The 12,525-nt window shown below is 39.8% G+C and overlaps 2 protein-coding genes across 6 annotated transcripts; one reads left to right on the plus strand and one right to left on the minus strand.

Annotated features, from left to right (window-relative positions):
• The first annotated feature begins 844 nt into the window (after positions 1–844).
• Positions 845–7,006, plus strand: LOC109631751 (uncharacterized). 5 transcript variants are annotated; one of them, XM_069531521.1, is made up of 7 exons: positions 845–1,014; positions 2,015–2,189; positions 2,794–3,111; positions 3,217–3,474; positions 3,569–3,685; positions 3,924–4,019; positions 4,157–7,006. In XM_069531521.1, exons 2-7 carry the CDS (start codon positions 2,141–2,143, stop codon positions 4,333–4,335), a joined length of 1,017 nt encoding a protein of 338 aa, XP_069387622.1. In that variant the 5' UTR covers positions 845–1,014; positions 2,015–2,140; the 3' UTR covers positions 4,336–7,006. The 5 variants fall into 5 exon arrangements, with proteins under 5 accessions (XP_069387622.1, XP_069387619.1, XP_069387620.1 ...); XM_069531518.1 differs by having other exon boundaries at positions 877–1,014; positions 3,569–3,787; XM_069531519.1 differs by having other exon boundaries at positions 897–1,008; positions 3,569–3,787.
• cdx1a (caudal type homeobox 1a) lies at positions 6,388–11,794 on the minus strand. The gene is made up of 3 exons (XM_020079464.2): positions 11,309–11,794; positions 9,734–9,882; positions 6,388–8,394 (listed from the first exon to the last, which is right to left on the minus strand). The coding sequence occupies exons 1-3, from the start codon at positions 11,658–11,660 to the stop codon at positions 8,209–8,211; spliced, it is 687 nt and encodes a 228-aa protein (XP_019935023.1). The 5' UTR covers positions 11,661–11,794; the 3' UTR covers positions 6,388–8,208.
• Between the last annotated feature and the right edge of the window lie 731 nt (positions 11,795–12,525).

A 12,525-nucleotide genomic window follows, 5' to 3' on the forward strand; every position in this document is an offset into this window, starting at 1 on the left:
TCTCTCTACTGGTTTACAGAGGCAGCACTGTTGCTCATGCAATTCTGTGTTCAGTGAATTGGGAACACACAAACAGTAAAAAAAAACCAATATAATAAATATATAAATAATTATATTAAATAAAATTAATCACCAAAATAGTGTTTAATTACTATATACTACAAGCAGCAATGAGTCGGGGCCAGGCACTTTGAGGAAGTAAAGGAGGAAGATGAAAAAAAAGAGGAAGAAGAGGAAAATGTGCTTTTCACGATGCATTTTGCTTGAATAGACATTAGCAGAATTATTGAACTTACACCAGGGTTTGAATTCACAATCTGAGACACTGAAATCAAGTCATGATCTTGATGAGCAACCTGCCAGGGGAGATCACTTCAGTCAGGATGTAACTTGACACGATGCCTGAAGGCAGTCTGCAGGGCTGCTGACTATTGCTACTGTAAAAAATTCAGTGATCAAGATAGAATGATTCATCTAGACAGTAAAGAGATGTCTGTGATTTATTTTCACAAAGTTTTATTGATGAACACAGCGGCCTGGCGCCTAAATAACCATCCCATCATACAGGTGGTTCTACTTTAAGAGGCTTTTCAGAAAGTGTCTCTCTACTGTGTGTGAACGATTTGTCTTTATCATTGTAAATACAGTATCACAAATCTGGCGCCGCACTTTGAACCAAATGAAAATTGCCATTGCTGTGGATTATGGAATCAGGAGTTCTTAATCCGGGCCCCTCTCTATCAGCTCAGGTCCCCGGGGATTGGCCTGCATTGTTTATCTTGTTGCTATGCCCCAGGTTTCCAATGGAGGGCGACATCACATCATGACATGATAAAGGGAGGGAGAGCGAGAGGGTGAGAGACCAGAGGATGACATGATCAGTTTAACGGTTGAGCTTCAAAGCTGTAACGTTAAGTGACTTTTTAGATGAAACAGATCAGTGTGAAGATACAGAGTGGAGATCCTTCAGTGTGTGTTTCCATGGCAACTGTGGAGGAGACGTTACAGGTCGAGGTGAACTCGTGCATCTGTTCTAAACTTGCCTGTTTGAAAGGGTTTGTTCTCTTGTCCTGTGTTAATGCTATGGACTCATTCTTTGTCCTTAGTGAGTCCTCATCACACAGTTCTGCAATATTCTGTCACTTGTTATTGTTTGTGTGCTGAGCTTTTTATAAAAAGTCTATGATGCAGAGTGAAGGGAGAAATCTGTGTGTTCATCCTACCTGGTTTATTTGCCGTCATTTCTTATCAACAAATTCTTCTGACAATTGACAAAACTATAATTATCCGACAATAGGTTGGTTTTGTCAAAGAAATACTGAATTTGAAAATGTCCGTTGGACTAACTTTGGAAAAAATGGCAACTGTAGCAGAAGTACAGTAAAAACCGAACAAAATAAAAGCATCAACTCACCTGTTAATAAAGTATGAAGTTGTATAATGCTTTTTTAACTGAAATTGATCATGCTCAAATTTATTCAGATGTTTGAATTGTGTTCAAGTGTATCATAAAACTTGATTTCTGGACAAAATGTTTTCAAGAATGTAAAGCTTTTTTATTTACACAACACAATTCTCCATTATGGAAATCCAGTGCACAAATTATACATGATATATTTTTATTGGAATTTAAATTCATTTAAAAAAAAGCTATTCCATGACTTAATTGTTTAAACCAATATTTAAAAATCTGATCTCTGCTTAAAGATTATCTATTTACTCCTCCTGCTGGTTGGTTGCAGTGTCACCTTTGCATTTGTTATTTTGTTGAAACATGGACATTTTAGAAATGTTATTAAATCCTCTTTCAGTATAAAGAAGGAACATTTTTGTCTTTCCACTCAGTCCATCACACACACACACACACACACATACTCACACACACACACACACACACACACGTCAAGGCCCTCTTTTTATAGGCTAAAGGGGAAGTGAAATTAATTTGACTTCCTGTTCTCCTCTCTGCCTACAAAAAGATCAAATAGAAAAACTCTGCTGTGCTTGACCAAAGTTTTCACAGGTTCTCCTCTGAGGTCGGCCTCTAACAGGACACATTGTTGGCAGGACACACATGTTTGCATTCGGGTGAAGTAAAGAGGTTTGTGTGAAAGCTGCAGAGGCCGAGCGGAGACGAGACATGGAGGCTGTGTTTGGACTGTTGCTGATGCTGCTCGGAGTCTCTCATGGTGAGCTGTTCACCTTTTTAATACTGAATTTGTACTTGATTTATAATCACAAGATTTTTTGCAGAAATGGGATCATGCATGGCATTTTTATTTTTTGTCATTTACAGTTTAATAAAACATCCGTTATGCCACTTTGGGAGAAAAACAAAAAGAACTAAAATATTAACATTTTCATTTTTTCCAATTTCCTATAATTTGAAAAAAATCAATAGGCCTTATCATATCTAATATTCCACTATACGTGTTTGGGTGGGTGCTGTTTAAGAGCCCCCCCAAATCATGATGTGTGACAGTGAGTCACAATACAGGCCCCAGAATATGAAAATGGACATCAGCAATTATTCATCTAATTGTTTACCACTGTGATTTTCCTACTGTAACATATCACTAACACTGTACACTGAGCCCGTGTGTTCAGATGTGCAAAAAAAAGAACGTAATGCACAAGGAGGTCTGAGAGAAACCCAGCAACAAAAAAACACTGTTTCTGTTTTTCTGTCAGTATTTCTGTGTATGTCTTAAACCATGACTTTGTTAGTCTGGTAAATCAACTGCTCAAAACTTTTCTTTTAAAACCTCTTTTTTTTTTTCAAAACCTCTGCAGGTGTGGAAATCATCTGTGATGTCCAACAGGAGGGTGGAGCTCAGTGTTATGGAGCTTTGGGAGGAACTGTGATCCTGAAGATGAAGGATCGATCACCAGCAAGATTTGAAATACGAAAAAACGCCACAGCTATATTCCGCTGGGCGAATAATAACATTTCATTGAATACATTAGAAAACAGATCCTTGTTTACTCCTAGTGCTGGAACGTTTAGGATCAATAACCTGATAAAATCTGACTCAGATGAATATAAATTAAAAATATCTGATTCAGGTGGAAAGACAGTACTGGATCAGACTCTACGGTTGTCTATTCAAGGTAATGAACTTTTTATTCTGCAGTGTCTGCCCTGTTCTGTATTAGAAACTGTGAAGGACGACCATGACTCAGTCAACATGTCAAACATCATCTTTGTTCCTCTAGCTCCTGTGTTGTCTGTCCGGCTGGTCTCTAAGTGTCTGTCCCAGGGAGAGATGAGGGTGTCCTGCGTCTCTGAGGGAGGGGACAGTCTTCAGTACAGATGGACTCTGAATGGACGCACGCTGAGTGAAGACAGGCTCCTCAATGGAACTCATGAGACTGACAACATCACTCTGAAACAGGACGTCTCTGGAAGTCTGGGCTGCTCGGTCAAGAACCACGTCAGTGATAGAGAGAGAGTAGAGATAATATCTACCTGTGGTGAGTGAGAGAGTGAGGGACAATGCTCAGATGATGCTGAAGATCATGATCATGCTGAACATCAGTTAGAGCTCATCTGTTTCTTTCCATTCAGGCTTCATCTTCATTGACTGCATAGACTCTAATGAGACACACATATCACAGTGGGTGTTTGCAGCCAATAACACACTGTGTGTTGATCCGACCACTAAGGCCCCAGACACGACTGTGGGTAAGAAGATTGATGTTACAGTGTCACTTAAACCCACCATTAATATCACATCCTCCAATCACACTGTGACTTCCTTCAGCAGAAAGGACTCCTGGTTCATTAGTAAGTGAAAACTGCCTCTGCTGCAGAGGGTCCATTAGTTTTTATGCTTTTTCTCTCAGGTTGTCTGCATGATAACACCTGTTATGTGTATGTTTTAACTTCATCTATGTGTCTCACGAAACAACCAATTTGCCAGCAATGGCTGGTGTGCTCGCTGCACTGGCTGTCCTCTTACTGGTCGGGGGAGCCGTCATCTATGCTTTGAAGAAAAAGAAAAACCACCAACCTGAAGGTGCAAAAGAAAATGTGGCTTTATTCAGACCTCTTTCATTTATGCTGCTTATCTATAGATCAAAATAATAGAACTAGTTTTCACTCATGCCACATTACATTTGATGTGTTTGTGCTCGTCTTCCTTCCGTTTTGCAGAAGACGGAGATGAGAAGGAATTGACCTACTCAGAAGTGAGGATTGTGCAGAGAGGGCGGGTGCAGCAGAGGGTGGACCCGGACGTGGAGGTGGAGTATGGCCAAATCAAGTTTTCAAAGCGACCTCGGCGGACTGTTGAACTAACAGAAGATGACTGCGTGTACGCCAAGGTCCGTTAAGTCAGTGCTTTTACCAAGATGGCGATGATAGAGGAAGAAACGGCTTGTCAGGATGCCAGGAGGACTTTCACCTTAATTTAATGTGTTCTCAGTAGGAAAACACAGCCTGTGAAAGCTGATACATGTTGTGATTTTCTTTACTTTTACTTTACGCCTGGGTTGCGACTGGCTATCAGATCATCTAGTCTTATAAAAGGAAACCTTTCAGCTTAACATTACCACGCAGGCCCCTGGAAGTTACATGGCCAAATCAATTCTGTCATTTGAATCACGCTGTGACTATTTAAAAAAAGAAAGACATTTATTTAACATTTTCTTACATTTCTGTCTCATTTTCATTCTCCCTTATTTATAAGCATTTTATATCATTGTTAGAACTGTGTAAAGTTGCAACAACGCTGATGCAAATTTAATAGAATAAAAATGTAAAAATCTATCAAATATAAAAATACAAAAATATTATGTATATATAATATTATTACATTTAGTTTCATTGCTTTACAGTGTGTGGCAGACATATAATCACAGAAGATATTTCATCAGTGCGTTTATGTCGGTAAATCATTTGTGTATATAAACTGGCAACTGTAACCTTTAACCACTGAATTATAAGAAATTGCAGTTACTTAAATTAGAATGTGTCAAACACTCAGTTGAGGAGAGTGTGTGTAAGTGTGTGTGTTTGTGCGGGGGAGTTTAGGTCAAACTCCAGCAGCGTCTCTATCCTTCGCAGTTCAGCTTGCGGAGAAATGTCATGTCTCTGGAATTTTGTATAGGCAACATTTTCCGTGAAGTCAGAGCTTCTGCTTTTCGGTAGACAAGCAGTCGGTCTTACACAATGCTTGAGCTGGATGTGAAATTCTAAAAGACCTTATTAGGGTGTGAAAATGATTTGTGACAGTTAATGGTGACATATCCCTCAAAATACATCTGAGTGAATTGTGTGTAGTCACAATAATACTCCTTCTAAAAAGTGAAGTTGAAGTTTGTATTTTCAAATTTCTTATGACTTAAAACAGTGAGTTAGTAACAGGAGATACATATCAGAAATACTTTATTAATCCCAATAGGAAAATTCAAATATCTTAAAAGCAAGTGTTCATTTCACAATGTAGACTGGGTGAAACCTTTGATTTGATTCATTCATTTAATTCTTGTCGTCTAATCATCTCTGAGGTCCATGACCTGCAAAAACTGTTTAAGCACTTTTTTTTAGCCACTTTTATTATTTAAAAGGGAAGTGATATAGGTCATAGCTCAAAGTGATGGCAGAGTGCCCTCGAAGAAACTAAAAGAATTCAGTTGGTTTTATGGTAAAAGCTTATTTAGCACCAGTTTAACTAATTATCAAGGTGATTCAACTTAAAATCTTAAGTTCAACTGCTGCCATAAAAACACAAGTCAACTCGATCCCAATATGTACTAATTCATTAATTAAAGATTTTTTTATCGTCTATCAAAGTTAGGTTATACAAGTTGTTTCATTAATGATCTGTTATTGTTTGAACTTGTTAATCTGAGTTAGAACAACCAATGTAAAATTTTTCACTCATGAAAAACGTTTTCGTAGATAACTAACTATATTCATACCACATTTCCTTCTCAAGTAGAAATGTAATTAAAGTTTTCAAATAAAGGTGAAAAGGTTTTTTGTTTTTTTTAAGAGTGGCAAATTTGCCAGTTTCCTTAAACATCAATAAAGCTTCACAGCTCAGTTTTTCGCCGTAAAACTATTTTTGCACTTGTTAGAGAATGACTTTCATTTCATGTTAGACTAAATTAGCTTGGTGCATTAGCAACTTCTGCTCTAAGTACTTAAATAGATATGTAGATATGTACTAAAACTAAAACCCTTGATATTTAATTAGGCATAATTTTGGCGGTAACTCTCTTTTCCCCTGTGAAGGTAAACACGTCTGTGCTTTTAGTTCTCTGCTGTGGATTTAATTAAAGACAGAGCTTACGTGTTTGGTTTGGTTTGATAGCGCAGAGTTAAAGGTCGACAACCATTCCGCTGATTCATAGTGTCATAAAGTTGGTGATTATGGTCCGTGATAGTTGTAGCGTCCTTAAACAACCACCTGTGATCCCTTTGACTTGAGCCCTCTTGTTGAAACACAGTTGAACTTCTGACTGACTGAGCAAATAATTAACAACACAGAAGAAGTGTCATAAACCTGCTGCAACAACCCACTATCGTTTTTGCCATGTGATCAGTCAGGCACTCTTAACCTTTCAATATGTTCTTGACACAGGAGAGATCAGCCTGTTAAACCTGAACTCTTGATAGGTTTGGTTGAATCACAATCAAACATTCAAGTATTCTCCTCGTAAAAACCAGATGATTATCTCAGTGTCGTGACACTTTCATGTGATCTCACCTCTGCATGTAAAAAACCAACGATAAACTATGAAATCAAGACTTTTGAGTGGTGCCAACGGTTCACTTTTAGATCGAATGTGTCTTTGAGGTGATGTGTTATTTTGCATTAAAGGAATTTGACAAAAAACTTAATCCATTTTTGGGATTCAGTAGTTCTTGTTTTTGTGTAATTTCATTAAATTATAAGTAAAGTTATTTTGTCAGCAGGTAGAGTTTCGGGCCATTTCTTTCACTCACAGCTGGTGACTTTTGTGCTACTGAACATCAAATACAAACTAATCAACAAAATCTTATGTGTTGAGTTGTTTTTTAATAAAATGTGCAACAAACTTATTTTTAAAAACATCTGAACCAACATCAACACACGATCAACAAGTTTTCTCACAGCTCAAACTGACCCCAGAATTGCACAAATTTGGTGGCACGGTGTTTTGTTTTGAAAACTGATTTCTGCAACCCTGGTTGGGACTAGATCTACAGTTACTACATTTGCCACTTTTTTCTGCCACCTCTTTTGACGCGACGTAGAAGTATGTACAACTGTGTAAGCATTTCTTGCATGTATAGTAAATACGTAGTTTTCATACATCCCCAAATCAAAAAGGATAGAGAAGCATTGCATTTTTTTCACATGTAATATAGATAATGCGTCATGTGGCTATTTACAGCTATTTTAAAGTTTTGGCTGAACCCTGCCGTGTGAATTACTCACTCCACGGTTATTTCTAAACACATGTTTTGTCCTTTATCACAGTGTTTCATCAAAAGCAAGGGAAAGAAATTAAATTTTAACATAAAACAGATAAAAAATAATTGTTTAAGAACAAATGGCACCTTTACTTTTTATACTAGAATCTCACCGTTTTTACTTCCTTTTTTTTAACATTTCTTCACACTTCATCACCTCCATTTCTCTAGCTGCCTTCCTTCCCTACTGACCGAAACATACTATTTTTTACTTCCATTCAACCATTCCAATCAACATTTCAACTGGCAAAATCTTTCTTTCATTAGTGTTAACAAACAACATTCTCTCTCTCTTTCTCAAACATAAAAACTAATTTTTTTTTGGATCTCTTTGATAGCCATCTTTTTAGGTGCTTTGACTTCAAGACTTATTTCCTCATGCGGTTAGAGAAAAAGGAAAGAGAGAAGAAAAACAGTCACACCAATCGTCTTCTCTATTCTGGTGGCACATACGTGACTTTGCAGCACATTTCTCAATAACCATTAACATTAAATACAGGAACTTCCAGCAAGATCAGCATCACTTTCACCGCCAGTTCTGCTAAACATGATTTGATAAAAGTCCTGTTGTCAGCGAACGCAGACACAATTGGTACAAAAGAAAAAACACAGTGCTTGTTATTGTGAGAGGCAGAAGGTGCAGCATTACAACATCATGCTGATGTTAATCATCTTCATTCAATCTGTGGTAAACTTACAAAAAAACTTTATGTACACTCCTCCATCAGTCATGTGAAATCGACCTAGTATTCCTCTGATATTGCATCGGACAGGATGTTGCTGCTGGGGCTGGTGGTGATGTGGATGTCGGCTGGGCCACAGAGTGCCGGTGGGGTGGGTGTAGTGGTGGAGGCCTGCTGAGAATGCTGCAGCTTCTTCCTGTTCATTTTCCTCTCTTTGGCACGTCGGTTCTGAAACCAGATCTTCACCTGGAACACACAAACACAAAAGTGTCAAAATCACATCTGTATTTATTAAGTAGGTGAATGAGCAGAACTTTGAAAGATTGTGCAACAAACTGTCTAATCCAGAGAAAGAGGCACACAGAAATGTCTTCATTTTATTTCTTTATCATGAAATATCAGGACTTTTCTCTCATTAAAATCACAACTCTATTATAGCTTTCTTCTCAATTAAGACAGTGGCTTGTGAAACTCACGCACTCACTCACTCTTTTCGGTCTAACTACATAAACTGTATAGTTTGTAGAAAATAATTGTATGTAATAATAATGCATGTATTATTATGTATATGTATTATTTGTTAATATGTTTTATAAGTGATACAGTTAATTATTATCATTATTATCATTTGTTCAGATATGAAACAGGGGATTCTGTCTGTCTCTAATACGCATCTGATTTTATAAACAAATGGTTTTGGTGCCACAGACTTTCTTGGATTGATATGAGCAGTAGTAAGTAGCAAGTGCTGTGTTTCCTGTAATTTCTGTCACATGCAACAGTTAAATTCACATATTCAACAACTGCCTCTTTCGGTCACGCCCCATTGATTTGATTGAGTTATTTTTTACATCTGCTTTGTTTAGCTGTGTTTCAGACATGAACTCTGGAGGATGTGGGCTCCAGACTTTCTCCATCTTGTCTTTCACACAGTGCAGAAGGAGATTAAACACTCAGGTGCATTCACAATGTCAGAAATCTCTGGAGCGTTCAGGTGAGGGGTGGTGCAGCAGGCAGGAGGCAGGACATAACATTAATTCCACTGCAGAGATCAGGTGTTTTTGTTAACAGCTAGTACATCGCATCAGTCTTTATCACCAACAGCTCCCTTGACATCTTCATTGTCTTTTATGGCACAAATTAAATTTTCATCCTAAGACGTTTGTATTCTCTTTTCTTTTTTGCATCTGTCTTCTTCTGTTTTCTCTCTCTCTCTGTTTTCATCTCATTTGGATTTTCTCCACAGTTTTTACAAGGGGGCTGGCAGGAGGAACTCTGGAAACTTCGAGCTGCTTTTGTGTGTAAATTAGCAGGATTATAGAAATAATCACTGGCTAAATTATCATCAAACCTGGTGGAAGGATGTGGTATGGGTCAAGGAAGAATATTTTCAATTTTGGTGCAGATCCGGATCAGGGGACTGATTCAGGAATATCTCCTTAATTTCTTTAACAATGACAGATAGCCACATTTGCCGATCACTGAATCTAGTGAATTTAAATGTGGTTTCATAGGGGGATTGTTGGGCCTAGGTGGAGGTACTATGTGCTCTGCTGAGTGACAGTGTTAATTCACTTCCTCTCACCTGTCTCTCAGAGAGGCCCAGTGCCATTGACAGCTCCGTCTTTCTCTTCATGGTGATGTAGCGGTTGGACTGAAACTCCTTCTCCAGCTCCAGACGCTGTTGATCAGTGTACACCACCCTGTACTTGTCCTTTGTGCGGGTCTTCCCTCCTGAATCACACACACACACAAAACAACAACCCTGAATAATTAAAACAGTCGACTGGTTTGTATGATTTCCTGACTGAGAGAACGTAGGTAAATGGTGTGTTATCCGCTCCTGTACATTAGTTTTGTCTTCAGTCCTGCCGATGATGAATGATTGAGTCGAGTGTAATGTGAGTTGCGGTCAAAACAGTCGATTAATGTGAGGACGTCTGGTGCCACGTTCAAGTTCAGGCGCCACTTAAAGTCTCATCAATTCTATTAATCACGCTGACTAAAAAGACTCCCACTCCTCAGTGCATTGCATCAGTGGTTCTCCTTATCACCATAAGTGATGTTTACATAGGTGTTTTCACAGGCGGTTATTCAATGACATGCTAACTCTAACACACACACACACACGCATACAAAGGGTGAGTCAGTGTTATTGACCATCTTGACCATGTGACAGTATTGATTGAGGCAGACCAAGACACACACGCACACACACACACACACACACACACACACACACCAGAGGCCCACAGAGGAGGTTTGACTTGTGCTGACTTCCTGCAGTGCCAGCGTTATCTAGCCAGCCTGTCAACCTCTTGCACCCACCCAGTGGACAGAGAGGGTGGGGAGCGACACGTCTGCAGACTCCAATATTAGCTTTGCATTGACATCTTAACGAAGCGTAAGGCGGAAGGGAGAGGAGAGAAGAATGTGTGTGCAGTCTGCTTTGACTGTGCATATGCTGCCACCCCACCGACAGCAGGGGCCATATCTAAAGACTAATCAGTACATTTTTTTGAGCGCCCTTAACCATACGCTGTTATTTATATGAAACCTCCTGTTAGTGTGTGGAAGCTGATTTGTGATCAGCAACAAGATAACAACCTTGTTTTCAACAGAAGTTTACTGAGGTTTCTCTTGTGCTGAAATGTCAAATGTAAGCCTAAAGCAGTATTTCATTTTATTAAATTGAAGTGTCAATTATCTACAACTTATTAAAAATGTAAACAGTTTTCCTACAGGCCATAACAATAGTGTCACATCCTAGGATGAGGAAAAACATCCAAGAAATGACCCTTTTAATAGAAACCTCAAGGAGTCACTTGAATGCATGGTCACAAACAAATAGGTGTAGGAATAGTGTTTTTAAAATCCAAATATCATTTTCATTTAATTACGGAACTTCATTTCAGTTTCACTTTATTAAGTATTTTGATGTTTTAGCTCTCGGGAATTTTTTTATGGAGAACAGAGACTCCCATAGAAAAGGGAATCACACATTAGAATTCCATATAAATGTGTTCCAACACGTGTCAACAAGTCCGAGTTACAAATACTAGAATATGATCAGATTAGTAGCACACTGAATATTATTGATTTTTAAATTACAAGAACAACACGTTGACCTGTGTAAGTGTGTGGCCGGATAAAGTCCCACCTGGAGCGGACGGTCTGAGGGGCTCCTGCGGCCTCCCCCTGCAGTTGAACGGGTCCTGTCCGGAGATGAAGTTGTACGGGGTGAACGACCCCACTCCAGCGGTGGTGGGCGTGCCGCTCAGCTCCACGGGGGTGAAGCTGCTCACCTGCCCGGCGCTGGGGCTCGATCCCGGGTAGCTGTACGCGTATTCCTCCCGCGGCGCGTAAATGGAGCTCCAGGCGCTCGTCGTCGACGGGTCACCGGCTCCCGGGGCGTGATGGTGATGGTAGAAGTCATACGGAGGCGGGATGTACTGACTGCTCATTGACAGAGCCTGGGCCGGGTGTCTGGTAGACTGAGAGCTGGGGTACATGCCGGTATCCTGGTCCCACGGGGGGGGGAGGTGATTCTCAGGTAGACCTCGGTGAGTCAGACCTCCTGGTGCATGTTAGGCCTCCTGTGTTTTACTCCTGTGTCTCCTCTCCAGTCTAAGGTCCAGGACACATGAGCTCCAACACTACACACCTTTATAGATTTACCTGTGCTGTGACGTCACGCCGTACCTGCGCCTGCTAGTCTTGGCGACGTGAGGCCATTAACCCTAATTTTTTACCTGCATGGTCCACAGGCCATCATGTGAGGTGTGTCTACACCCAGAACAACATTTTACTGCTCATGGAAACTAAATCATCTTATTTGAACTAAATGATAACAATAAGGAGATACATCTGAAACAAATGAGCCTGTTCTGCTCATTAGCTTCTTGGTGTTTTCTCTCGACTGTGTAGGTGCAAGTCAGTCAAGTTTCCTTCTGGATCTTAAGTCTATATGAAGAAACTTGTTCAGTCATATCTTATCATGCCAGTGCCGTATCCATTCTAGGGCAGTGTTGTTTATCTTCTTCAGGTCATGGAGGATGTGGTCCGTGTACTGGGACAGTGTTCGTTGGTGTTGATTCTATACTTCTGAACATTGTCCTCGCTTCCGCTTCTGGTCTGTTTAGTGTTACAAAGTCCTTTCTGCTCAGAGTTGTCCCACATTCATTTGGGCTTGGCAGGGCCTTGTTGTGCAGGCAGCTGTCGATGGCCCTCCACATCTGCCTGTGTTGAATGCAGGCTCTCCACTGTTATGATTTGAGATGATTACATATTAGTAGAGGGAGACAGGAAAAGGAGCATTTTAAGATCTTTATTAAGGATCAGGCTGAGACCAGAGGAGGGAGCTACATTTATTCCAGT

The sequence above is a fragment of the Paralichthys olivaceus genome, chromosome 9, assembly GCF_024713975.1.
Source record: "Paralichthys olivaceus isolate ysfri-2021 chromosome 9, ASM2471397v2, whole genome shotgun sequence".
NCBI lineage: Eukaryota > Metazoa > Chordata > Actinopteri > Pleuronectiformes > Paralichthyidae > Paralichthys > Paralichthys olivaceus.

Excerpts from the sequence above, each read along its gene's own strand:
- LOC109631751 (XM_069531518.1), top strand. The coding sequence starts at position 2,141 with ATGGAGGCTGTGTTTGGACTGTTGCTGATGCTGCTCGGAGTCTCTCAT. Across the intron at positions 2,190-2,793 it reads GCTGCTCGGAGTCTCTCATG|GTGTGGAAATCATCTGTGAT; the intron begins GTGAGCTGTTCA and ends AAACCTCTGCAG. Across the intron at positions 4,020-4,156 it reads GAAAAACCACCAACCTGAAG|AAGACGGAGATGAGAAGGAA; the intron begins GTGCAAAAGAAA and ends TCCGTTTTGCAG.
- cdx1a (XM_020079464.2), bottom strand. The coding sequence starts at position 11,660 with ATGTACCCCAGCTCTCAGTCTACCAGACACCCGGCCCAGGCTCTGTCA. Across the intron at positions 9,883-11,308 it reads CCTCAGACCGTCCGCTCCAG|GAGGGAAGACCCGCACAAAG; the intron begins GTGGGACTTTAT and ends TGTGTGATTCAG. Across the intron at positions 8,395-9,733 it reads TGGGCCTCTCTGAGAGACAG|GTGAAGATCTGGTTTCAGAA; the intron begins GTGAGAGGAAGT and ends TGTGTGTTCCAG.